The sequence below is a fragment of the Oncorhynchus gorbuscha genome, linkage group LG19, assembly GCF_021184085.1.
Source record: "Oncorhynchus gorbuscha isolate QuinsamMale2020 ecotype Even-year linkage group LG19, OgorEven_v1.0, whole genome shotgun sequence".
Classification (NCBI taxonomy): domain Eukaryota; kingdom Metazoa; phylum Chordata; class Actinopteri; order Salmoniformes; family Salmonidae; genus Oncorhynchus; species Oncorhynchus gorbuscha.
In genome coordinates, this window is record NC_060191.1 from 42019311 (window position 1) to 42047243 (window position 27933).

General features: G+C 43.5%; 1 protein-coding gene across 2 annotated transcripts; it reads right to left on the reverse strand.

The window, feature by feature from the left end:
* Positions 1-8232: 8232 nt before the first annotated feature.
* LOC124005730 (coiled-coil domain-containing protein 9-like) lies at positions 8233-26360 on the reverse strand. 2 transcript variants are annotated; one of them, XM_046315230.1, is made up of 15 exons: positions 26202-26360; positions 25755-25859; positions 22590-22751; positions 20929-21381; positions 20548-20631; positions 20259-20426; positions 18484-18668; positions 17539-17603; positions 17177-17221; positions 16406-16526; positions 16145-16325; positions 15511-16054; positions 15135-15293; positions 14405-14521; positions 8233-10103 (listed from the first exon to the last, which is right to left on the reverse strand). In XM_046315230.1, exons 1-15 carry the CDS (start codon positions 26202-26204, stop codon positions 10099-10101), a joined length of 2397 nt encoding a protein of 798 aa, XP_046171186.1. In that variant the 5' UTR covers positions 26205-26360; the 3' UTR covers positions 8233-10098. The 2 variants fall into 2 exon arrangements, with proteins under 2 accessions (XP_046171186.1, XP_046171187.1); XM_046315231.1 differs by lacking the exon at positions 17177-17221.
* Between the last annotated feature and the right edge of the window lie 1573 nt (positions 26361-27933).

Genomic DNA, 27933 nt, shown 5'->3' on the forward strand with positions numbered 1-27933 from the left:
ACCGTGGGTGACCTGCTCCTGGTTGACCATGTGATTTGCAACCCTTATGCCCTGGACGAGGAGCCTGGGGACAGGTGTGTTAATGGAATGAGCTGTGGCCACTGCTCCACTTGTTCAGCAATGTCCCCACTCCTCCTCCAGTCACTGTCTGACCAGGTCATCCAGAACCCTCTGCTCTGCCAGTCAGGAGCCAGAGAGGAGTATGTCTGCCACTCCCAACCCTACCAATCACCACAGGGCTCAGGAGAAACACCCAGGAGTAGGTTCATCTCTAGCTGGCTGAAAAGAGGACACTCCTATAGTATTGACCAGTCTACCACAGAGGTCAACTCCACCAAACCCTCTAGTAGCTTCTGGAAATGGATGACACCCAGACGAGTGCTGCTGAGCACTGCTGGGCCTGGACCTCACATCCCTCGGACTGACACCTCTCCAGAGTCATACTCAGAAAACAACAATCCCCTACAAGATTAGTCTTCCTCCACCACCTCAGCATTGGAGTCCCACTACACATCTTAAGTCACCATGCTTCCAAACTGGTGCTTTTTGGAGGAAGGATATGTTGGGAGTAGGATGATAGATGGTTCTCTACAAACAGGGTATTGTAGATGTCACAGGGTGAAACGATGCAGCATGCCTAATGAGATGTGGCATGAGCAGAGATAGAGATAGCAGACCCCCTCAGCAGGCCAAGCGTTGTCCCTACTGTCACTGAGGATCTAGGTCTGGGTCTGGGTGTAACGTTTTCCAAGCACTCTGCCGCCACACATCCCTGGAGTTGAACTTCCTAAGGGAAGTTTGTGACACTGATCTGGAGGAACTAGTTCCTGAGGACCACACTGAGACCGAGAGTCTCAGGCTGATGACTGGTTGACAACAATTCAATTGAAGAGAGTTTGAAATGCCAACATGATAATGTGAGTTGTCCACATGAATTGTTGAGTTGTTTTACTATAATATCTAGTTTTGTACTTAACGGAATGTTAGAGCGGAAGCTTTTAATTATGAAAACTCAAGCAAATATTGATTGCTGAGAATCAGTAAATACAACACTGTGTGCTTCCGTTACATTGCAAATACTGATATTGTATTCAACATATTTTGTCGTCAAAATACAATATTAATGTCCAATTGCAACTGGGTGTGCCAGTTTATAATTATTTTTGGAAAGTCACCAAGGACAGCAGATATGACTGTTACATATTGGAATAGAAGACTGGCATGATGTAATCGTCCACATACTCATAATTTATATAACAATGACCCCTAGTGGCGAAACAGATATCTTCTCCCTTATTAGTATTTTGTTGAAGTGGAAATGTTCGATAATGACCACATACTACAGATTTTCTAAACTGTAATGAAATATTCGTATTATTACCTATATATTCATAATTTTTAGTGTTTTCTTAGAGCACAACAATTGCAATTCTGTGTATTGCTATTTGTATGCTATTCCTTTATTAATTGACAATAATAATAGGTAATAAAGACAATTCTACCTTTCTAATGGCTTGAACTTAATGAATTTCCATTGGTCCAATGGTCTTGAACCCGGAGTGGATATTGTTATCAAGAGAATTCCACACAACCAAACGAAGAACATTGAGGAAATGACACGATTTCTTGTGGAAATTAAACTACAGCAGTTAGGATATTTCCCCTAACCGTCTCACTATCTTTATTCTAGTGAATGTAATGAGAGAACATTAGGGCACCATGCTCCCATTGCAGGATCCCATGGCATCGTAGAGCACCAGTGTCATTTTCTAATCAATGTTGTTCAGTGTACTGTTTAATATCAAGTACAGCAATGTAGGTAATACTTCTTTGCCTACACAGAAGGCAGAACTCCAATAGACAGCAGGAACATGAGGGGAATGTCTGGTGGCAGATTTGTAGGGGTCAGATCCAGCTCAGACCGGTCCCTCAGTTCCCTTCTTAACGACACTTACAACTTCTATCAGGAGTGTCCACCCTAATCCACCTTCCCAGTTCCCACCTTGGTTAATCAAAAGTTGGGTGTACATTTTTTTGTTTTTAAGTGTCAACTGACAGGCTTCTTCAGGAGCCATCACATCACAGCTGTTGACAAAAAATGTGACCTTCTTGGAGCCTTTGTTCTGTCATGCTGAGTCATACATGGGTGTCGCCTTGGAGATGGAGGCAAAGGCAGCCAGAGAGAAGGAATGGGTCTTGACAACTTTCAGTGCAATTTAATTATTGATCGAAGGAAGTGTTGCAACTCTCTCCCGCTTTCCCCATATGCCTTCGAGACATAGGGAGAGAGTAGTGGGGTACACCAAGTGACTGTTCAGTGGTAACAATAATTGTCAATCATAGCTACTGTCATGATGTTTGAAAGCAAGTGGGCTAATGGTAGGCTGTGTTTACTTCTCTTAGCAATAGACCAACTGAAGTTTGATAAAACGAAGATAGACAGGTAATGACGAAAATTGACAAAAAAAGAAGTGCCGATCAAGAGGAGTTAACATAAACACCTGGGGGTCAGAGGACAAACTGCACTCTTTCATCACTATTGTGAACCATGAAGCATGTAGGATCATAGGAGACGCTTGACTCATTAAATGACAAAAGGCAGATGTAGTGTGCCCAATTCCTGTGCCTGTTCTCCATGGAAAAGTAATAAAAGAAACATCTGCTTGATTCTAATCGATTGCCTTTTGAGAATATCATATTACACACAGAGAATAATGAAATCCAAAACACACATTGTGAATGTTTATGTACTTAGAAACGAAATGCTGTCTATAATGAAAAAGTAAAAACAACTGTCACATTTTTGTTATACCTATTTAAATTGTACAGGGTGGGGGGGGGGGGTGTACAGTGCAACACAATAGATAACAGATAGTCCATAGGGGTGTGTCACAGACTACAACAGTTCCACTGAAGGTGAATTATTTGTCTATGCTCTGGAGTTACGTACTGAACTGTCTCTACATTTCTATAGTAACAGAGATCATCTGAGTGGATGGGTTAATTGAATAAAATGTCCCTCCCTCTGCATCCGAAAAGCTACAGGCAATCACAAGTCTTTAGGCTGTCAACCTCTAATTTGATTCCTCGGTAGGCTAACCTGTATAGTTCAGCAGACTGCTGCAAAAAAATCCCAATATCCTTCTTCAAATAACGTCTTGCTGTCCCCTCTGTCGCGGTACATCATTGCTGCGTGTGCCTAGGTTGTCTCCAGGTGTCCTAAAGCGCATCTAAAAAGTGTCAAGCATTGCGCGGGATATCACCGCGGAGGATAGTCTGCGGACCTAACGCAGTCATAACCTTGGCTGGCACATTGTGTTATTGGTTACTGCCGGGATGGTGACATTGTCCGATGCCGGGGCATTGACAGGATCCGGACTCCAAAAGAAAACATAGTAGATTGCCAGAATAAAGGCAGATATTGACACGCATATGAAATAAGCAATCGCCATCGCCACTTTCACCCAAATCTTTGTGGTTATGTTGGCATGTTTCACCCGCTGGTCGCCGGTATAGCTCGGCCTCCTGTTCATATCCCCGTTCTGCTTAACCGTGGTAACTTGTGTGTTGGCTTTCATCTTGCAATTGTTATACCCTTGTTCTGGCAATGAATGTAGTCTGTTCATGTGGTAGTGTCCAAATCCTCAAAATGATCTCTTCCCCCTTCAAGTCAGGTGGGCATTGTGGAAACCGCTGTCACTGCTCCCGGTGGGATGATGCTTTAATTAACCCTCTCTATGAACTGGACAGGGCGACTGGAGCGCACCAGAAAAGCTCACAATTTAAAAGGATCAAATGGGGCGGGTCAAAAACTATAAAAGCACATTGATTGGATTATAGTTTCACAGTTAGCAGTTAGCCTACGTCCCAGAAATATGATAGGCAAATGCACCCATGTTTATCGCACAGACCCCTATCAAAATGTTGAATATCAAGTTAGATTTATTTACCAAAGGATGAACATAAAAATCTGCAGGGTATTCATTTATTTTATATTCATATTTCTGGTCTCGTGGATGGTGAATAGATTTAAAAGCATCAAACAATATTCTCCCTGGAGTGTTCACATTATAATCCCTACACTCACAAGAGGCGCAAAATAGGTCAGGCAGCCGTTTGGGGTTGCACTTATTTATTTAACCTTTATTTACTTCACTCGGCAAGTCAGTTAAGAATACATTCTTATTTACAATGACGGCCTACCAAGAATACATTCTTATTTACAATGCCAGCCTACCAAAATGCCTCCTGAGGGGAGGGGGGCTGGAATTAAATCTTTATTTTTAATTTTTAAATTGGACAAAACACACATCACGACAAGAGAGACACCACACCATTACACAAAGAGAGACTTAAGAAACAACATAGCAAGGCAGCAACACACCATGATGGTAGCATCACACTATGGTACAAACAACAGCAAAGGAAGAGACAACAATACATCATGCAAAGCAGCCACAACTGTCAGTAAAAGTGTCCATGATTGAGTCTTTGAATGAAGAGATTGAGATAAAACTGTCCAGTTTGAGTGTTTGTTGCAGCTCGTTCCAGTCACTAGCAGCAGCGAACTGAAAATATGAGCAACCCTGGAATGTGTGTGCTTTGGGGACCTTTAACAGAATGTGACTGGCAGAACGGGTGTTGTATGTAGAGGATGAGGGCTGCAGTAGGTATCTCATATGGGGGAATGAGGCCTATCAAGGTTTTATAAATAAGCATCAACCAATTGGTCTTCTGACAGGTATACAGAGATGAACAGTTTACAGAGGAGCATAGAGTGCAGTTATGTGTCCTATAAGGAGCATTTGTGGCAAATCTGATGGCCGAATGGTAAAGAACATCTAGCTGCTTGAGAGCACCCTTACCTGCCGATCTATAAATTATGTCTCCATAATATAGCATGGTCATCCATCTGAATCAGGGTTAGTTTGGCAGCTGGGGTGAAACAGGAGCGATTACGATGGTTTCCTCTAAGTCTAGATTTAACTTTAGCCTGCGGGTTTGATATGTGCTGAGAGAAGGACAGTGTACCATCTAGCCATACTCCCAAGTACTTGCATGAGGTGACTACCTCTAAACCCTCAGAGGTAGTAATCACACCTGTGAGGAGAGGGGCATTCTTTTTACCAAACAACATTACCTTTGTTTTGGAGGTGTTCAGAACAAGGTTAAGGGTAGAGAAAGATTGTTGGACACTAAGACAGCTTTGTTGTAGAGCATTTAACACAACATCTGGAGAGAGGCCAGCTGAGTACAAGACCATCATTTGCATATAAATGGATGAGAGAGCTTCCTACTGCCTGAGCTATGTTGTTGATGTAAATTGAGAAGAGCGTGGGGCCTAGGATTGAGCCTTGGGGTACTCCCTTGGTGACAGGCAGTGGGTGAGACAGCAGATTTTCAGACTTTCTACACTGCACTCTGAGGTAGTTAGTAAACCAGGCCAAAGACCCCTCATAGACACCAATACTCTTTAGCTGGCCCACAAGAATGGAATGGTCTACCGTATCAAAAGCTTTGGCAAAGTCAAAATTGCAGCACAACATTGCTTAGAATCAAGGGCAATGGTGACATCATTGAGGACCTTTAAGGTTGCAGTGACACATCCATAACCTGAGCAGAAACCAGATTGCATACCAGAGAGAATACTACAGACATCTGGAAAGCAAGTCAGTTGATTATTGACAAGTTCTTTGACACTTTTGATAAACAGGGCAAAATAGAAATAGGATCAGCTTGATCTCCCCTTTAAATAAAGGATGAACAGTGGCTGCCTTCCAAGCAATGGGAACCTCCCCAGAAAGGAGAGACAGGTTAAAAAGGTCAGAGATAGGCTTGGAGATGATATGGGCAGCAACCTTAAAGAAGAAAGGGTCTAAACCATCTGACCCAGATGTTTTTTGGGGTCAAGTTTCAGGAGTTCCTTTAGTACCTCAGACTCCGTGACTGCCTGCAGGGAGAAACTATGTGGCGGGGCAGGGGAAAAAGAGGGAGAAGAGGAGCATCAGGGATAGTCGCATTAGAAGGTGTGGGAGATGAGGAAATGTTGGACGGGCAAGGAGGCATGGCTGAGTCAAATAGGAATCCTGACTTAAGTGGTGATTAAAGAGCTCAGCCATCCTGTCAGTAACAACAACATCATCAACATTAAGGGACATGGGCAGCTGTGAGGAGGAGGGTTTACTCTCCAGGTCTTTAACAGTTTTCCAGAACTTCTTGGGGTTAGACCCACAGAGAGAGAACTGCTCCTTAAAGTAACTAACTTTGGCCTTTCGGACGAGAGCCAGTCAGCCTGAGTATGCGTGTGCCGATCCTTTAGCCAAATGCAATTCCTGAGGTGGAGTAACTCCACAAGATCACTGTAGAATCAGGAGCTGAACCCGTTTTTAAATTCTAATTTTCTTTATGGGGACGTGTCTGTTAACAACACCACTGAAAGTATGAAAAAAAATATGAAAAAAAGAAGGTCCAAGCGTATTGGACAGAGGGGTCAAGCTGATTCTATACCATTTTACAGAGGCCAGTTCATGAAGGAAGGCTTGCTAATTAAAGTTTTCTAGCAAGCATCTATGACAAATCAGGACAGGTCGTTTCACTGAGCAGCCATTACGAAAACAGGCTGCAAAACAGTGATCACTCAGGTCATTACAGAAAACACCAGACTGATACCCATCAGGATTATTTGTGTGGATAGCATAGAGGAGAGTAGCCTTTTCTGGGTGTTTGGAGTCATACCTTGTGGGATTGGTAATAATCTGAGAAAGATTTAGGGAGTCCCATTGTTTTAGGACTTGGTCAAGTGGTTTAATAAGCATGTCCCTGTTTAGGTCAACTAGCAGGACAAATTCAGACTTAGTGTAAGGGACCAGGATAGGGCTTAGGGCAGATAGGGTACAGGCCGGTCCTGGAGGACAAAAGCACCCAGCAACAAAGTACTATTTGAAATTTTAATGCTTAAAACCAGCAAATCAATTTGTTTGGGGACAGACTTGGTGGAGACAACCGAGCACTGAAGGTAATCCTTGGTAAATTACCGCCACTCCCCCACCTTTGGAAGATCTGTCTAGCCAAAAAAAGGTTATAACCAGAAAGGTTTACATCAGTATTCAAAACACTCTTCCTTAAATCAGTCTCAGTAATGACCAACATCTGGATTGGAGCTGTGAACCCACACTTTCAATTTATCCATGTTAGGTAATAAGCTTCTAGTGTTAACGTGCAGAAAATCCAGGCTTTTACGAGAGCAGAAATCAGTGAAGCAGAAGTCAGAATTGGGGCCTGAAACAGTAGATGGGCCAGGGTGTACATGCACATTTCCAGATATCATCAATAGTTATACAATCAAGGCACGGCATAGGACAGGGAGAGCTCTGCGTAACCAATAGAGTCAGAGTCCCGAGTGTGGGAACAAACAAACAGTCTGTCCCACGGTTGGGTACAGAAAGTTTGTAGTCATCAAAGCATGCAGGAGTCATGAGGCAAACAGCAAAATGCACAAAAAAATAAATAAATAACGACTGCACCAGACAGGGGGAGACAGGCCAGGGCAGACAGTGAACAGATCTCCAGGTGGAATCCAAGCAGCAGTGCAGCAGGCAACAGGAATAGGTGTCACACCCACTTGGGAGAAACTTTTATTTCTGGAGGTAGATTTCTTGTAGAAAACGCCAGTGGATGGTCTTTGAACAGCAGGAGGTGTCTTCAAATACTCCTGCCACTCGTTGGGCCCAAGGCTTCAACACCTTTCACTTCACACCTCAGTGCTAATTGAAGTTATATCTGGTCTGTCCTGCAAGCCTGGCAGCCTTAACTCAGCATTCAGTCTCCATAAATTAAAATAGATCATTGTAATGTACTTCATGTTTTCTTCTTTGCTTTCAAAATAGCATCAGACCAAACACTACTCACTCAGTTCCAGGTTGGATGGTGTCCTCAGGTCTCTGCTGGTTGTTTGCTAGAGCACCCTCTGTATAGCTTGGAAACAGGAAACCTTGGAAGCAGTAATTTATCCGGTTAATTTTGGCCAAAATTAGGTTGTATGTTTGGAGTTTTAATCTGGAGCGAAGGCCATGCTGTGGAGGGTAGCATACTGCATATGTCCCTGATGAAAATCTCATTACTCCAAATCTATCTTTTTGAAAAAAAAACATGTTGAAAAATGTGAGAGCTCACATGCAGCTGTGTCTCGCTCTCTGCCTCCCTAAGACTATTGTGAATCACAAGAAACATAGAGACCTGACCACCATACATTTATTTGATATGAAAACTAAGAAGCAAAATAAACAGAACACATTTTATCTTGTACATTTGACAGTTGCGTATGAACCAATGAATTTCCTGCCAAATCACAATTTAATACTTAAAGAAAAAGCTATCAAATGTAATCTTCTGCTTGATTGATTAAAGTGTCAATATCTTGGGATAAAAACTAATTCATTGTAATCAACAGATAAAAAAAGTCTTGAATTTCAGATCATGCTAGTTTAGACAGGCCAGTTACACTCCACTCCAAAAACATACCCAAATAATGTAGTTTTATATTCAAGCGCAGATATTTTAGAAGTGCAGGAAAATGTGATGCTTGTAATACAATCACTAAGTCTTCAGAAACGGAAAAGAATGAGGATATCCAAATGCAAAGAACAAAAATAGATGCCTTTTTTCCCACACAAAACATTGGAATGTTTAGTTGGAATTCAAAATACTAAACTACATATTGCATTTCCTTGAGTTCTTGATCCATTCAATTCATTTAAACTCTTAATTCCTTTTCAAGAAATAAAATTAAAGCATAGTTCAATATCTGTGCTCGTGTTCATTATAGGTGAGCCAGATTGAGTTCATGACCAAGAGTAGGCTAAAAAAAAGCCAACGAGACTTAAAAATCTAAACTAAATCTTGGTCTGTTGAGGTACATGTTCTGATGCCCCTCGATTAAAACTAGAAAGGCCACTAGCAATCGATCGCAAATGAGAAATGAAAGGAAAGATTTGGATGGTTATTAACAAACATTGTCAGGGTCACTTTATGCCTGTGCTTGGTTAAGTACAGTGTATCTCACTTAAAAATAAACTAATATCATTTTAACTATACTCCTCTTGGGGTCCCAAATCTAAACCAACTTTGTTACATGATTATTAGGAAACATAATGTACATTTTTCAATGCCATGGCTTAAATTTGTTCACATGATTTGTTTCATGACAAAATACAACTAAAATGTATTGAGTTAAGGATAAAGGGGACCAAACCCTAACCATACAAACTCCACAAAGAGAGGGTTTGTGTCGCAAATGGCACCCTATTGCCTCTATAGTGCACTACTATTGACCATGGCTCATAGGACTCAAAGGTAGGGCACTATATAGAAATAGAGTGATATTTGGGACACAAACATAATGTCCAATAACATTCAAACATTAATTCAGCTTTTACAGGCAAACAGGTGAGAACAGTTTTGGGTGGGTTGGGGGGGTGGTCTTGGGAATCTTTAAAGTAAGGGCTATTAAAACAAGTGTGGATAAACTGTAATCAATAAGCTGTCTATATTGAGGGAGGAGAATGCTCTTGCAACTGTTAGCATTTCAAATATGTATTTTTTTGCCATGTTGAAGAGGCATTACAGTCTCTTTGACCTTTCAAAAGATGTGGAGTTTAAAAAATAAAAATGCTACGGTTGAACAATTGAGGTGAGAATTTCATATTTGTGAGTCTTCGCTAAATGTAATAATTTGATTTGTTAAATCATACACATATATCAAAAGGTAAAAACAAGTTGGGGCTTTGTTCACAGTAACATCCTAATTGGCTGCTATAAAACCTAAGCCATTTACCATAGTGGCTCAGATGAATGGCAGTATCACTATTCTATGCAACTTGCAGCTCAGAGTCAAACAGTACAGAACATATGTGGTCTGATTATTGAGGAGATATTTGGAGGCCAGGTGCCTGGCCACGTCCCTCCAGGATGTCTGTGATGGCTGCTCCAGTCATGGTGTGCGAGGCCCGGTTTCCTTTCTTCTTGTCATTATTTTCTCCCCTCATCCTACCATCATCTGTGAACCACTAGCACTGAAAAGTCAGTTTCCCAGAGCAGCTCTCAGCCTGTCGATAGAGAACAGAGGGAGTGTGGGGGTCACTGGCTGCAAGCTGGCTTAATCTGCTGTCTGGCTGTCTGCAACATTGCTAACGCAGCACAACATGCATGGGACAGCATGGCATGGTATGGCAGGGCGTGGTCCTGGTCTGGTCTGGTATTAGCTCTCAGCAGACAATTAAGTACCAATAATTGTCCAAAAATGTATGCAAAACTCATTCATGATATTATAGTACATATGCATAGATTAACGTAACCCAAGCTACTCACCATTGATAATGTGTCCAACAACCAAACAGGCATTTTCTGCAATGCTCATTTGATCGGGTAACAGACCCTCTCATGGACCAATATTAGTCTCCCTCAAAAACATCAAAAGAACTCGAAGAGAGGCAGTTTTAATCAATCAGGCTCAAGAGTTCAAAAGGGTCTCCATTACATCCATACCATCATGTCGGTCAGACTGCGGCTAATCTCATAAAAGCCTTTCAATGCTAATTGTGCCTCTTCTTCCTGTACTTCACAGATCTCCACCCTCATTAGACTAATCGGATTTGGCGCAGTGAGCGTCTTCATTCAGCCAAAGCATAGGCACCCAGGTTTAGTCCAAAATGGCACCCTATTCCATTTGACCAGAGCCCTATAAAAGTAGTGCACTATCAATGGAATGGGGTGCTGTTTGGGATGCATGCCCAGCCATTAGCTGTGGTGATTACCACCAGAGAAACACTTAAAAGGCTGTAAGGAGAAACCTAACAATGATGACAATGACCAGACAACAAGGAATCATTTATCTACTCAGAAGAGCCTTTTACAGACTATGGGCGTTTTCACTACATTCGCTTCAATAAGAAAAACAGTCATAACGGAATCATGTTGTGAGACAGAAGTACTGCTGTCAATCACCTCATATGTGAAGTCATGGCGTCAGATGGGTGCAATAACCTACAAAAACCAAAATGAAGGGACAAAAACAGAACTACAACAGAACACTTATAAGGGTTGAGGGACGGATTCTACATTCTAGTACTCACAACTAAACATCTACAAAAATCTATTAATAGAATCCCACCTTCAAAATGGCAATTTTGGGGGGGGCATTTAAGCTGCGTTGTCAAAGTGTAGTGCATTGTAGCTCCGCAGGGAAATGCTACATTTATTTGTTCTGTGCATCACTAAATATACAATCTGGGCTGTTACAGATCAACTCTACTGATGTATTGAAGAGCATAACAACTTGAGTTATTAATAATAAATGATCCACTTCTAAAAAGGCATGTCAGTGCTAATTCTTAGCACTCTGCCCTCAGAGACAAAGGGAGCGCAATGAATGCACATTATCCTACACATCGTTAAAAAATTATTTATAGAGTGCATTTTATACTGTGCTAATGGGCCACGTTTTATAATGTAACTATTAACATTTTATTTTTAAACTAAGCTTATGAGAAAGCAATAAATGGTTTCTGAAAATATTAAAGGTGGAATCCTTCATTGAAACGATAACCAAGTGGTCACACCGCTTCTGTTTTGGTATCACGCTAAGGGATGGGGCCTGGAGAAATGTAACCGCTCTCAAATTCATAGAGCTATGGATGCAGACACTGACCATCCATGATATCGAGATGATCGTTTTAACCATCTTTTGAGGCTATCGTGTTTGTTTACAAACACTGGAGTAAGACAAGCTTATATTTTGTTGACTATTCAAGACTAGTCATTCAACTGAGACTGCTCTTCTCTGTATCACGGAGGCGCTCCGCACCGCTAAAGCTAACTCTCTCTCCTCTGCTCTCATCCTTCTAGACCTATCGGCTGCCTTCGATACTGTGAACCATCAGATCCTCCTCTCCACCCTCTCCGAGTTGGGCATCTCCGGCGCGGCCCACGCTTGGATTGCGTCCTACCTGACAGGTCGCTCCTACCAGGTGGCGTGGCGAGAATCTGTCTCCTCACCACGCGCTCTCACCACTGGTGTCCCCCAGGGCTCTGTTCTAGGCCCTCTCCTATTCTCGCTATACACCAAGTCACTTGGCTCTGTCATAACCTCACATGGTCTCTCCTATCATTGCTATGCAGACGACACACAATTAATCTTCTCCTTTCCCCCTTCTGATGACCAGGTGGCGATTCTCTGCATGTCTGGCAGACATATCAGTGTGGATGACGGATCACCACCTCAAGCTGAACTTCGGCAAGACGGAGCTGCTCTTCCTCCCGGGGAAGGACTGCCCGTTCCATGATCTCGCCATCACGGTTGACAACTCCATTGTGTCCTCCTCCCAGAGCGCTAAGAACCTTGGCGTGATCCTGGACAACAAACTGTCGTTCTCAACTAACATCAAGGTGGTGGCCCGTTCCTGTAGGTTCATGCTCTACAACATCCGCAGAGTACGACCCTGCCTCACACAGGAAGCGGCGCAGGTCCTAATCCAGGCACTTGTCATCTCCCGTCTGGATTACTGCAACTCGCTGTTGGCTGGGCTCCCTGCCTGTGCCATTAAACCCCTACAACTCATCCAGAACGCCGCAGCCCGTCTAGTGTTCAACCTTCCCAAGTTCTCTCACGTCACCCCGCTCCTCCGCTCTCTCCACTGGCTTCCAGTTGAAGCTCGCATCCGCTACAAGACCATGGTGCTTGCCTACGGAGCTGTGAGGGGAACGGCACCTCAGTACCTCCAGGCTCTGATCAGGCCCTACACCCAAATAAGGGCACTGCGTTCATCCACCTCTGGCCTGCTCGCCTCCCTACCACTGAGGAAGTACAGTTCCCGCTCAGCTCAGTCAAAACTGTTCGCTGCTCTGGCTCCCCAATGGTGGAACAAACTCCCTCACGACGCCAGGACAGCGGAGTCAATCACCACCTTCCGGAGACACTTGAAACCCCACCTCTTTAAGGAATACCTAGGATAGGATAAAGTAATCCTTCTCACCCCCCTCCCCCCTTAAAATATTTAGATGCACTATTGTAAAGTGGTTGTTCCACTGGATGTCATAAGGTGAATGCACCAATTTGTAAGTCGCTCTGGATAAGAGCGTCTGCTAAATGACTTAAATGTAATGTAAATGTAAATTTTGGGTTCTCTCATAGAGTATGACAGTTGAACTAAGCTCATGAGGCATTTTTGTTTGTGTGTGTGTACTTTTTACACAATTTGTCTCCCCAATTTCGTGATATCCAAATTGGTATTTACAGCCTTGTCCCATCGCCGCTCCCGTACAGCCTCGGGAGAGGTGAAGGTTCGAGAATGTGTGCCTAATGAGGCATCTCTAAGTTACACTCTTCAAGAATCCAATGGGTATACGTCATTAACTTACACGTCCAACACTGGATGTGGCAACTAAGTATTCTAGCTTTAAGTGAGAAACACAGGAATCGTTGTGTTTGTCATTGAAGAGCTTTAAAGAGACGCGGTATTCAACCTTCCCAGGGATGTCAAAGTGGAGACTCTGGGAAAGGCTAAGTTATGCATTTTGATGACATGAGACAAAATACATAACAAAACAGGGCAACACAAAAAACATTTTCCAAACACACATGTGATTGGTGGTTTCAATTGAGTAATGCACTGTTCAAACATGTTCTGTTACCATCCAATGAGTGTCTGGTTCTGGTTAGCATCATTTGCAACATTCCATTTCAGGCGTAGTGAAGTCTTAGCCAAACAGACGTCAATTTAAGAAGCAGACATGACAAGGAAAAATTAAAGGAAGAGCAAATTTGATTTCTCATCCTTCTCAAGCCACTCCTCATCCATATGACAGTCATGCGATTAACAAACCCATGAAAAACAGAAAATATATATGATTCTGCTCATTCGAGGTTGGGGACAGGGTGGGCAGCATGCGTAGTAAATGCATTAACCCACAAAACAAGGAAATGAGAAGGAGAACCAAAAGGAAAAGTGTTCAAGGGGTAAAACGACAGGGGTTCACACAGTGAGGTGTGGTAGCCATAGTGAAGGTGACGGAGGTTAGTACATTCATTTCCCCAGGAGGAAACAGCAAGGCGGAGGAGTTTCACAGAGGATTTGGAGAAAAGAGAGAGCTTCAATTGGCCAAAGAATGCCAAGTGATGCAGTGAGTGACAGTAGACGTCGGTTGTGGGGTCATGCCAGTCAGCCAACTTCCGACAGACAGATGGAGAGGACAGAGAGCGGTGAGTGGCGAACGAAGACAAATAAATAAGAGGGAAAGATCGAGGGAAAGTGGGAGGTACGTTGGTTTGTGTTTTGTGGTTAGTGCTCGGCGGGAGTCAGAGACTTCTTACAGAAAGCCACCGTCTCAAAGTCAGTGATATGAACCGCACCTGAAGATGACTGTTCCGAGGTGTCTGGGGCCATCTCTGGGGCAGTGGCCAGCTCAGACAGGCTCTGGTCAATCACCAGGACAGGGGCAAGAGTGGCGGCAGGGGTCTCCTCCTCATCTGGTTCAGATGGTACAGGGAAGGAAGAACGAGTCAGACACATCCTTTGATTTTTACCACAGCCTTCAAGTGGTCATAAATATAAAACGTCAGGTGACCATAAGCAACAATGCTGCTTTGCCTGCATTTATATTCTGTGTGTAATTCAGCCCTATGGGATCTTTTAGTCACCATATTAACAATAAAGGCAGAGTGCAGTCGAAAACATGATATTCATGTGTTTTATATATATTTCTGGAGGCTGGAATAATACTGTGAAATAGTTAAAATTATGATAATGCCCTTTTAGTGTAAGAGCTGTTTGAAAAGGCCGCCTGAAATGTCTGCCTGTTTAGGTGGGATGGAGTTCTGTCCTGCCTGGTGACATCAAGCCAATTAGTTAATAGACCAATAAGAAATAAAGTTCTAAACCTTTCTACGAATAACAGCTAATTTTCAGTTTTCCCCTCCCCACTCGCAAAATTCTTGCTTGAGAAATTTTTCTTTGCTAAGAAGCTATTTTTGTTTATTTTTTTACCATTTTAATTGAAAACAATTGGTAAGGTACTTCATTGTTACCCAGAAATGATTTGATATTGAGATAAAAACAGCTGCTTTGCAGTGTGATAATTACCCTCTGTGGGGGTAGCAGGTGTCTCCTGGGCTGGTGAAGTGGTGGTGGTCTCCTCTTTCTCTGGGAGGTCAGTGGGGGTAGAGACAACTTCTAATGATGATGATACAGGAGTTATTTCCTGGATCAGAGTCTCCTCCGGTGGAGCAGCAGTGACCACAACTGTGAGTTATAGAGAACGATAGGGGGAGGGTATGAGTGTGGATGAAAAAAAACCAGAACAGACAACAATGCTGAGCATCAAAACACACATATTCTTCTGATCAACTTTGCAGGTTTATCCTGAATTAAAAGGGTAGCACATTCAACAGCATGCCAAATGTATGTTATGCTCTTGCAATATAATACAACCGTCAAACCAGTATATAAATATCTGTACCTGTCCGTGTGTCCCTCTCCTTCTCTGGCTCTGCTGGCTTGCTGGGACTGGGGGTTGGGCTGGGGCTGGAGTTGTGGTTGTCTTCTTGGACCTTAACCTGGGCAGGGCTTCCCTCAGTGCTAGGCGGTTTCAGGTGGTTCTCCCCCATACTGCTCCGGGGGGACTGCATCTCCATCTCCTCCCCCCAGTCTGTGACCGGCTGGTGGCCGTCCAGGGGAGAGAAGGGGCTGAGGGGCTTGGGGCCAGCGGGGGAGTCCTGAGACTCCTGTTGGGAGGGGATGTAGACCTTGGGCCTCGGGGTGCGCTGCTCTTTAGGACTGGCTGCGGAGGGGGGAGTGGAGGGAGGTGGGGAGGTGGCGGCGGGCTTCCCTGCTGTGGTTTCTGAGCGAGGTGCCTTCGTCGGGCACTGTCCGTCCTTCCCTTCCTCATCCCCCTCATCGTCTCCCTCCGAGTCATCAACCCCGTCCATATCATCGTCCTCTTCGTCGCTGGCATCCTCCCACTCATCCTCATCCTCCTCTGCGTCACCACTCTTCTCCTCAATCTAAGAGGGAAAGAAACAGAAAAGTCACCTCTTAATGTGGATCATGGAAAGAGATCCTGTACAAAAATAAAACAGGCATAGACGACATACCTTTTGTGATGAGGGAGCTTTGGGCTTCGCTTCCTCCTTCCGAGTCTTCTCCTCCTTCTTGGGTTTGTCTTCCTTCTCTTTCTCCCTGTCCTCCTCCTTCTCCCCGTCCTCCTCCTTCTCCCCGTCCTCCTCCTTCTCCCCGTCCTCCTCCTTCTCCGCCTCCCAGCGGTTATCGTGCATGCTGTCAAAGAGATCCAGTCAGTGGAATGGAGAGGAGCCAAAACAACAGATGCAGTCAGAGCCTTAGAAGAGAAGCTATACCTGTAGCTCTGTCTCTGTCCTCGTCCCCTCCCCCGCTCTCCACGGCCCCCCTCCCTGGGTCCTCTACCCTGCCCCAGGAAGTCTCCGAACGTGGGCACCTTGGGAGGCGCCTTCACCTCGTCTGCGGGAAGTAAAGGATGAGGGAGGAAGAGAGTTCAGTTTAGAGGGTTTGGGGTGGAAGACTAGCTTTCAAGACCTTGAAAACAAATTAATGGCAGCCCCAGTACTGACACAGCAGCGCTGCTCTGAAATGGCTCCCCATTCCCTTTATAGTGAACTACTTTTGACCAGGACCCTACTTAAAAGTAGTGCACTAATAAGGGAATAGGGTGCCATTTGGGGGACACACATTTGCTGTTGGGTTTCGAGGAAGGGATGGAGAAATACTGCAACACATAGCAGCTCAGAGACGCCACAGAGCGACAACTGAGACAAACACACACGGACACACAGCCAAAGCAAGTGCATTCAATGAGGGAGGCTAGTTCCATCCTCGGGAGAGCATCTGAGGGGCAATGCATATATTCAGACTACAGACACACTAGTATTCCAGGCTAGGTTGTGCTTGATCAACCCGTGGCGGCATTCCATGGTTGACTAGAAGTCAGACGTGATGTCTAGAATAGGACTCAGTCCCAAATAGCACCTCTATTAACTATTTAGTTCACGACTTGGGAATCGGATGCCGTTCGGGACACAACCAAACACACACGCGGGTGGGGGGGGGGGGAACAGAACACACACCAACTCAGTCCCATGCCATTGGCTAACCTGAGGCCCTGCCGTGAGGCTGCGTGCGGGAGCCACGCCCCCTGGCTGTGGGGAGGACACACAGAGTGACATCACTCACATCACTACACACAGGGCCACCACAACAACACTATCTACCATATACACAGATAATACACTATGTTAACGGGGCCTGGATAAAAGTGCTCTTCAAATGAGAGTGTCGCTCCGACAAAGCAGTGTTGATTGTGTGCGTGCAGTTATCCGTGAATGGGTGAATGTGTTTGTTTGGGATAGAGAGGGAGAAAGGGTTGAGTAAAGTCCGCCGTCCTTGTCCGTCAGTGATTGTGGAACAGTGGGAACTAACAACGCCTTGTCATCGGAGTCTGGGGGGGGTGACTTGCCTCTCCTTCTGCCTCCCTGGTCTGGCAGCATGGCCTCTGCAGCCACAGCTGGGTCCTCCTTAAACCTGTGAAAGCGCCGCAGGGTCAGACCTTCTCACCCTGTCACACTGCATCACCACTGGACCTGTCAATCCCTACCTGCCACCACCCCCACACCTATCGCACCTTCACAAGAGACAGAGACATGCCTGAAGGACAATCAGACTTGTGAACATATTCCCTAGCTGGATATTGCCGCTTTCCATGTTATCTGTCTGTAGCTTGTGAGGTGTGGAAACACTGTTTCCGTTATGCATTTTGTTTTCTGGCTTTTTGTGCTATTGCGCTGTCTGTCTGATACGTGTAGTTTGTCCTATGCTGCTGTGCATGTGCTCGCTGTTCATCGTTTATCTGTATTCTTAATAAACTGCCCAGGGACTTGCGGTTGAAAATTAGCCAGCTGGCTAAAACTAGCACTTTTACTGAAACGTTGATGAATGTGCACTGTCCCTGTAAAAAAAAAAAAAAAAACTCCAACGCAACCCCTTCTCACGGCCAAGCCCCTGACCAGCCTCCCTCCTGTATGGACCTCCTAATCTCACATGACCTCATGCTCTCATGGCTAAAGAAAGACCTAAAGAGAGGATGTATTGAATGTGAGATGTTTATCCACTATTATTTAGATATGTCCTATTCCAGTCATATTGCTCCTGTGGTTCTCCCTTTCTGGGCTGCATCTCAGGATGTACAGTAAATTGAACACAACATCTAAAACATCAAGTGTGGCATCCGATAATAATGAGATATTTAGGAGCGGTGTTGTCATTCTTGGGCTTCAGTAGGCACTGTCTGGTTTGGTTCACTGAATGCCTGCTGTTGTGGTGTTTTTGTAAATAAAGCCCTGGCTGTCTCCGTGATCAGAGCGTGTCAGTGGTGTTCGCGGTTCTCCTCCAGTCAGTCACTCACAAGCCGTCAGTCTTCTGGGCATCCCATTCCCGTCTCCACTGGCCCGTGGCGTTCCTGTGCCTGGCCAGACGCTCCTCGTCAATCTCCTCACGCTCCTTCTTCCAGCGGAGGTACTCGGCACGCTCCCGGCCCGTCATAGACATGGTCATATCCATGGAGCCCTTAGGGCCTCCTGGTCTCCGACTCTGTTGGAGAGAGAGAAAGAGAGAACGAGAGAGAGAAAGATAGAGAGAAAGAGAAAGATAGAGAGAAAGTGAGAGAGAAAGAGAGAGAGAAAGAGAGAGAGAAAGAGAGAGAGAAAGAGAAAGATAGAGAGAAAGTGAGAGAGAAAGAGAAAGAGAAAGATAGAGAGAAAGAGAGAGAGAAAGAGAAAGAGAAAGAGAGAGAGAAAGAGAGAGAGAAAGAGAGAGAGAAAGAGAGAGAGAAAGAGAAAGATAGAGAGAAAGAGAGAGAGAAAGAGAGAGAGAAAGAGAAAGATAGAGAGAAAGATAGAGAGAAAGTGAGAGAGAAAGAGAGAGAAAGAGAGAAAGATAGAGAGAAAGAGAGAGAGAAAGAGAAAAAGATAGAGAGAAAGAGAGAGAGAAAGAGAAAGATAGAGAGAAAGATAGAGAGAAAGAGAGAGAGAAAGAGAAAGATAGAGAGAAAGAGAGAGAGAAAGAGAGAGAGAAAGAGAAAGATAGAGAGAAAGTGAGAGAGAAAGAGAGAGAAAGAGAGAAAGATAGAGAGAAAGAGAGAGAGAAAGAGAAAGAGAAAGATAGAGAGAAAGTGAGAGAGAAAGAGAGAGAAAGAGAGAAAGATAGAGAGAAAGAGAGAGAGAAAGAGAAAAAGATAGAGAGAAAGAGAGAGAGAAAGAGAAAGAGAGAGAGAAAGAGAGAGAGAAAGAGAAAGAGAGAGAGAAAGAGAGAGAGAAAGAGAGAGAGAAAGAGAAAGAGAGAGAGAAAGAGAGAGAGAAAGAGAAAGATAGAGAGAAAGAGAGAGAGAGAGAGAAAGATAGAGAGAAAGTGAGAGAGAAAGAGAGAGAGAAAGAGAAAGAGAGAGAGAAAGAGAGAGAGAAAGAGAAAGATAGAGAGAAAGATAGAGAGAAAGAGAGAGAGAGAGAGAAAGATAGAGAGAAAGTGAGAGAGAAAGAGAGAGAAAGAGAGAAAGATAGAGAGAAAGTGAGAGAGAAAGAGAGAGAAAGAGAGAAAGATAGAGAGAAAGATAGAGAGAAAGAGAGAGAGAAAGAGAGAGAGAAAGAGAGAGAGAAAGAGAAAGAGAGAGAGAAAGAGAAAGAGAGAGAGAAAGAGAAAGAGAGAGAGAAAGAGAGAGAGAAAGAGAGAGAGAGAGAGAAAGAGAGAAAGAGAGAGAGAAAGAGAAAGATAGAGAGAAAGAGAGAGAGAAAGAGAGAGAGAAAGAGAAAGAGAGAGAGAAAGAGAGAGAGAAAGAGAGAGAGAAAGAGAAAGATAGAGAGAAAGATAGAGAGAAAGAAAGAGAAAGAGAGAGAGAAAGAGAGAGAGAAAGAGAAAGATAGAGAGAAAGATAGAGAGAAAGAGAGAGAGAAAGAGAAAGATAGAGAGAAAGATAGAGAGAAAGTGAGAGAGAAAGAGAGAAAGATAGAGAGAAAGAGAGAGAAAGAGAGAAAGTGTAAAGTAGCAGGACGTAATAGAGAAGGGAACGGATAAATCAAACTTTGTTCTAACTTTGAATGAAGGAATCGTTTCAACAAAATGAAGAAGACAAACCACACAGAACATTTGACCGATCATGTCTTCTACAAAACAGAACAGAGCACTCACTGTCCACTCCTTCTCCAGCTCAGATCCCGTCTTCACATTGTCAAAATCTACTCCCCCCCAGTTTCGGACATGTCGGCGGCTGCCCTCCTTGCGGTCCATGTCCGGGACTGGGCCGGAGCGCCGCGGGTCATCCAGGAAGTTACGGATGGGCTTGTCTCCCTCAGCGGGCTGCAGAAGGATTCCAAAGACAGCACCCTTACACTCCATCTATTTCAGGTCTTCAACACTAAACTGTCATCAAATAATCTGATAGTAATCCAATTTTTACAAAATGGCTTCCGGTACAAACCCTTTGTCCTCTTTCATACTCTGCAATCTTCTCCATCTCCTCGTTCATCTTCTCAATGTTCTGCCTCCTTTTCTCCTCCCACTCCTACAGAGAGGCACAATATTTTAGAAAAAATAAAGAGAATAGAGGAGTATGCCATCCCAATTCGCTAAATTTCACACCCATATATTCTAAATCTTGTTCAGTCTTTTTCTTCAATTACTATAGTATGTACTCATCTTCCCATTACTCATGTCATTGCAAAATAACCAACATCATCATCACCAAGATACACAGTCCAACCATCATTATGGAGACTATACCCATGGTAAACCTCAACCTGGCACATCTATAGCAACATTGCCTCGCTAGTTATTAGCTGATATGATTTTGCTCACAGACCTTAGACTTCCTGTCACCACCCTGTGGTCCTCCTCCTTCTTCTCTTTCTCGTCCTCCTCGGCCTCCTCTTCCTTTCCGACCTCCGCGTGGAGCACGTTCACTGCGGCCGGGCCCCTCTCCTGGCCCCTCCATGACTGGACCCCTGTCCTCTCGTGGAGGACCCCTGTCCTCTCGTGGAGGACCCCTGTCCTCTCGTGGAGGACCCCTGTCCTCTCGTGGACCCCTGTCCTCTCGGGGTGGTCTGTCATGGGCCTGGCGTGGGTCTGCTAGGGGTCTGTCAGGGCGTTGCTCTCTCCTCTCCTGCCGTGGTCCTCCCCCTCTCTGTCCACCCCTGCTGAGCCGCCCGGACCTCAGCGGAGGGCTTTCACCTTGGGCTCTGGGGCCATCTCCCTCTTCAGAGTTCCGCCTGCCTCGAGGTGGCCCTTGTTTCCAGTCATTGATCACCCGTTTCTCCTGCAGGGAGAACACATGTTTTGATTAGACCCACTAAAAGACCGGAATAACCCTTGCATACATACAGTGCTATATTGTCACTCCAAATTCCCAGACACACAACACATGTCTCTGAAAACAAAGGTCAACGATATAATATGAGGTGTAAGAAGACTTAGGTGTCCGAACGTTTAACTCTAAAACCTATCCATATCATAACCCATTTAGGGCAATACTACAGCACCCTCAACAAGTCCCTTCTTGTCTGAGTGACCTTTAGTGTGAAGAGTGGGGTGGATCACAGCTGATTAAAATGCACTCCAGCCTGTCTCTCCAGTCCACAGGAGGCTGATTAAAACACATACTGTCTGACAGGAGGTAGTATGTACTAGAATTACATTCAAGAGCAGCAATGGCTTGAGAGCATCCCCTTCAGGTAGAAATACAGGTGCTACCCAAACGGCACCCTATTCCCCCATAGGCTCTAGTCAAAAGTGGTGCATTATGTAGCAAATAGGCTGCCATTTGGGACAACCATAGCAAGGGATTTGCATTCACCTCTTATCTATGTAGAACAGAATTATATAACTTACCCATCTGAATATACAGTAGATGTATAATCATCAAGCTGAAGCAGGGGTATAAAAGTTGGAACCAGACACAATTTCCATGAGTGGTTTCAAAACATCTCTCTGTTCATGGTGTACGTCATCACTTTCCTGTCTGTGTCAGGTGTACCACTCAGCTTGCATCATTTCACCCAGCTGCTTTAAGATACATGTCCCTCTCAAGTCCACCTCATTCCAACATCCTCCATTAGATATCACTAATCTCATCCAGCTGCCACAGCAGGGGAATATGAATAGTTTGACTGACAGGAAATTGGATGCGAGCGGGCAAATTGATGGGCACCTGTTAAAGTCTATGAGACTTGTTCTGGTAGAGGCCATCTTTCAGAGCTCAGGGGGTTCTCTCCAAGCAAAGTGTTTGAGAGTGCACATTGTCATGTTTTTGGTCTTCTTAAATCATGTTTATTCAGTTGGCACAAACTGAATAAATAGTTTTCAAATGGAAAATGTGTGTTCTTATTGGACAGGTTCAGGTAGTAACTAGTCCATATCTCATTTTTGTGCCTAATGAACATGATTTATTTGGGCATTCGTTAGCTTGGTCTGATATAGCCTGGTACTACAGTATGTGCTGAGACAGAGCCCTCATTCTGGCCTCACCCCTGCAGGTTTGGAGAGGTCTACGGTGACAGTGAAGCTCTCTTTCTCTGTCCTCCATCTGTCTCCCTCTGGCGGGCCATCGTGAGGGCGGCTCTTCCTGGGTGGGTGCGTCTTCACGGCAATCCCCTCTTGCTCCGCCTTCTTTTTGTCCTCTTCTATTTCCTGCAGAAAGATAACAAAACAAAGGTTGGCTGATGATAGACTCACAAAGGCGCATCAGTGTCTCTCCCTAACCTGATAAATCAAGCATGAATACAGGGAGATTCAACAGAAAAGTATAATAACCTTAATATGAATATCCTGACAGTCAGAAAGCTATTTTGCGATGTGGCCGTGCAATTTACAGTACTAGTCAAAAGTTTGGACACAGCTACTCATTCAAGGGTCTCTCTTTATTTAGACTATTTTCTACATTGCAGAATAATAGTGAACGCTATGAAATAACACATATGGAATCATAAAGTAACCAAAAGAACTAGAGTCAAAATATATTTGATATTCAAAGTAGCCACCCTTTGCCAGTGGTGGATAAAAGTACTCAATGTCATACTTGAGCAAAGGTATAGATACTTAAATAGAAAGTACAAGTGAAAGTCAGCCAGTAAAATACTACTTGAGTAAAAGTCTAAAAGCATTGGGTTTTAAATATACTTAAGTATCAAAAGTAAGTCATTTAAAATTCCTTATATTAACCAAAGCAAACAGCACCATTTTCTTGTTTTTAAAATGTACGGACGGCCGGACTCCAACACTGAGACAATATTTACAAAAGATGCATTTATGTTTAGTGTGTCGCCAGGCCAGAGGCACGAGGGGATGACCACATTATCTCTTGATAAGTGTGTCAATTTAATTATTTTCCTGTCCTGCTAAGCATTCAAAATGTAATGAGTACTTTGGTTGTCAGGGGAAATGTATAGAGTAAAAAGTATAATATTGTCTTTGGGAATGTAGTGAAGTAAAAGTTGTCAAAAATATAAATAGTAAAGTAAAGTACGGATACCCCAAAAAACTACTTAAGTAGTACTTTAAAGTATTTTTACACCACTGCCCTTTGCCTTGATGACAGCTTTGCACACTCTTTGCATTCTCTCAGTTTCACCTGGAATGCTATTCCAACTGTCTTGAAGGAGTTCCCACATATGCTGAGCACTTGTTGGCTGCTTTTCCTTCACTCTGTGGTCCAACTCATTCTAAACCATCTCAATTGGGTTGAGGTCAGGTGATTGTGGAGGCCAGGTCATCTGATGCAGCAGTCCATCACCTTCCTTCTTGGTCAAATAGCCCTTACATAGCCTGGAGGTGTGTTGGGTCATTGTCCTGTTGAAAAACAAATGATACTCCCACTCAGCGCAAACCAGATGGGATGGCGTATCATTGCAGAATGCTGTGGTAGCCATGCTGATTAAGTGTTCCTTGAATTCTAAATAAATCACAGACCCTGTCACCAGCAAAGCATCCCTACACCATCACACATCCTCCTCCATGTTTCATGGTGGGAACCACACATGCGGAGATCAAGCGTTCACCTACTCTGCGTCTCACAAAGACACAGCGGTTGGAACCAAAAATCTCAAATTAGGACTCATCAGAGCAAAGGACAGATTTCCACCTATCTAATGTCCATTGCTTGTGTTTCTTGGCCAGAGACATATCTCTTCTTATTATTGCTGTCCTTTAGTAGTGGTTTCTTTGCAGCAATTCTATCTCGGAGGCCTGATTCACAGTCTCCTGAACAGTTGATGTTGAGATGTGTCTGTTACTTGAACTCGGTGAAGCATTTATTTGGGCCGCAATTTCTGAGGCTGGTAACTCTAATGAACTTATCCTCTACAGCAGAGGTAACTCTGGGTCTTTCTTTCCTGTGGCGGTCCTCATGAGAGCCAGTTTCATCATAGCGCTTGATGGTTTTTGCGACTGCACTTGAAGAAACTTTGAAAGTTCTTGAAATTTTCCAGATTGACTGACCTTCATGTCTTAAAGTAATGATGGACTGTCATTTCCCTTTGCTTATTTGAGCTGTTCTTGTCAAAATATGGACTTGGTCTTTTACCAAACAGGTCTATCTTCTGTATACCACTCCTACTTTGTCACAACACAACTGATTGGCTCAAACGCATTAAGAAGGAAAGAAATTCCACAAATAAACTTTTAACAAGGCACAACTGTTAATTGAAATACATTCCAGGTGACTATCTGATGAAGCTGGTTGAGAGAATGCCAAGAGTGTGCAAAGTTGTCATCAAGGCAAAGTGTGGCTACTTTGAAGAATTGTTTATGTTTAACACTTTTGGTTACTACATGACTACATCCAGTACTCTGCTGCCTGTGACTGGAACGAACTGCAAAAATCGCTGAAGTTGGAGACTTTTATCTCCCTCACCAACTTCAAACATCAGCTATCCGAGCAGCTAACCGACCGCTGCAGCTGTACATAGTCTATTGGTAAATAGCCCACCCATTTTCACCTACCTCATCCCCATACTGTTTTTATACTGTTTTTAAAAAAAAATACTTTTCTGCTCTTTTGCACACCAATATCTCTACTTGTACATGACCATCTGATCATTTATCACTCCAGTGTTAATCTGCAATATTGTATTATTCGCCTACCTCCTCATGCCTTTTGCACACATTGTATATAGACTGCCCATTTCTTTCTACTGTGTTATTGACTTGTTAATTGTTTACTCCATGTGTAACTCTGTGTTGTCTGTTCACACTGCTATGCTTTATCTTGGCCAGGTCGCAGTTGCAAATGAGAACTTGCTCTCAACTAGCCTACCTGGTTAAATAAAGGTGAAATAAAAAAAATAAAAAAATGATTGTGTGTTGCTTCATAGTTTTAATGACTTCACTATTATTCTACAATGTAGAAAATAGTAAAACATTTAAATAAAAACCTTGAATGAGTAGGTGTCCAAACTTTTGATTGGTACTGTAGCGGTTTGATATAAGCTAATAATATAATACAATAGGGTATATTATTTAGCAGACACTAATCTGAAGCAAGTTATAGTGTGTACATACATTTTCGAATGGGTGGCCACAATGGGAATCGTACCCACAATCCTGACATTGCAAGTGCCATATTCTACCAACTGTACCACACTGATAATGCTGCTGCAACAACAGGGCTATATCTCTGATCCTGTGGGAGCTCACCTGGTACCTCCGGACCAGAGCTTCATTCTTCTTGCGCAGAGCCTCGATCCGTCTGTCAAGCTCTGCATCCTTCTCCTCCTTTGTCTTGAGATCCACCACTGTAGACTGAGAAATTGAAGGTGTATATACATTTAGAATAAGATTCTACAACGTGTTGGTCAAAACAAGCACTGTGATTGGTGCTTATCTACGGTACTCGTCCACAGCCGTGCTAAAACAGTTGTTTCCCACTGTACAATTACTTTAGTATTGCATGTCATAGTTAACCAACTGATACTAGTATCAGCACATTTGATTCCCATTATGGTTTGCATTATCACATATTCTCAGAGAAGCTATTATGTATGATTATGCAATGTTTGAATTAAGACTAAAATAATATATCAGCCTAAACTAGTCAATCTGCAAAATTACAACACAATATATAATTGCATTTCAGAAGCTCACCATGGCCTCTAGCCCGTCCTGATGCGCAGGTGGTGGGCTGAAATCTTGCTACTTCCAGCTGATGTGGGTTTAAAAAAGTTCTGTGAGAAATGCAGCCTGGAGGGTTGTTTACACAATAACCACTGCGGTGCATAGAAAGTGGGTGCAAATGTGAAACAACCGTGTGTACAGCATGAACGGAGTACCAGAATGGAATTGGCCACTTAAAGACTATTGGTAGCCAATAATTACATAAAGCGAAGGTGTTGTAGCCTACGTGAATCCATAAATCCTTCATGAGTCCAAGCTGCGTTCTGTGAGAAAGCCTTCTTAAGCGTATTAGTGAGTGCACATAACCTAGAAAGGAGCTTAAAATGATACGCAAACCACATGTTATAGGAAATACCTTACACATCAGCCTCTCTTTAAAAACTAAACAAGTAAGTAACCTTGGTTTTAATAGTTTTATTTAGACACATGTGAGGTCTGCACACCACACCGGGCCATGTCTACGCTATCAATATGGAGTTGAAGCCCCCTGTTGGAAGTAACTGCATTAAAAATATGCAACATTGTTTATGAGGTTGGCTTAAAGATACAAAGTATCACAATACAGTCGAACTAGATTACCTTTATCAAAGCGAGTTGTGTTTACCGACAGTGTGATCAATACAATGTATCAGATCCAGCTCCACGACAATGTATCCCCATACTAATTTCCTGTAATGTCAATTCAACTTCCTGCCAAATTTGGAACCTTCACAGTTTTTAAAGAGACAGTAAGCATAGCGTGCTATTTCAAACCTGCCTCCACAATGTGGGCTATGTTAACAGATAAATAGCCTATATATCTAGGAAATAAATTAACGGATAGCAGTTTATGTTTTGGTAAGGATTCACCTGAGTGAAAATGCATATAATTTGCCTACATCTGCCAAATCCACAAGGGGGCGACAATGTCTACCAAAACAAAAATACATCAATAATCCTGCGTTGTCTTGTCTGGTAGTCAACATCTATCAGTTATTGTGGTTATTATAAGGGTTCGGTTATTAGAGTCTGTGGTTTTATAATGAAGATACTTAACTGGATCAGGGATAGGGCAATATAACACCCCCTTCACATTTCAATGCATTCAAATAGATCCTATGAACATATGATATCTTCTGGCCATATGTTGGCAAATATTAATTATGGAAACAAAATGTGTAATTGTGGTGAAATGGGAATATAACATTTTAAAATAACAATAATGTGTAGGTCTATAACAACTGAAACAATTTGGACAATTAAAACAATTGGTCCTTCCTTATACAGTTTAAAAATAGGTGTGTGTGTGTGTGTCACTATCTCCTGAATAGGCAGGCAGACAAATGGAAAACGATGATGTTAAAACTGAGTGACACAAGCACTTCATTGAGTTACTGACATCCTCTCAACCGCTTCCATGCCACGCACAGTTCCAACCAATCGCTCATTCCCTGCCACTGCTGCCCCTACGCTGTTTCCGGGCAGAAGAGATTTATCAAAGGAAAACAATCCGTGACAGATTTGGTATCGCTCTCTCACACGCACTCTCTGTTGTAGGGACGCATAATTCGAGATTACCAATCATCACGTGGTGCATTCAGCAGATTCTTTATGAAGTCTTTTCCAGGGGTGTCATGCACCCCTTAAATCTGAGGGGCACAAAGTATGTGAGGATGCCTGGAGGCTGGTCTGGAAAGGTGCTAAGCCCATAAATTGGAGACTG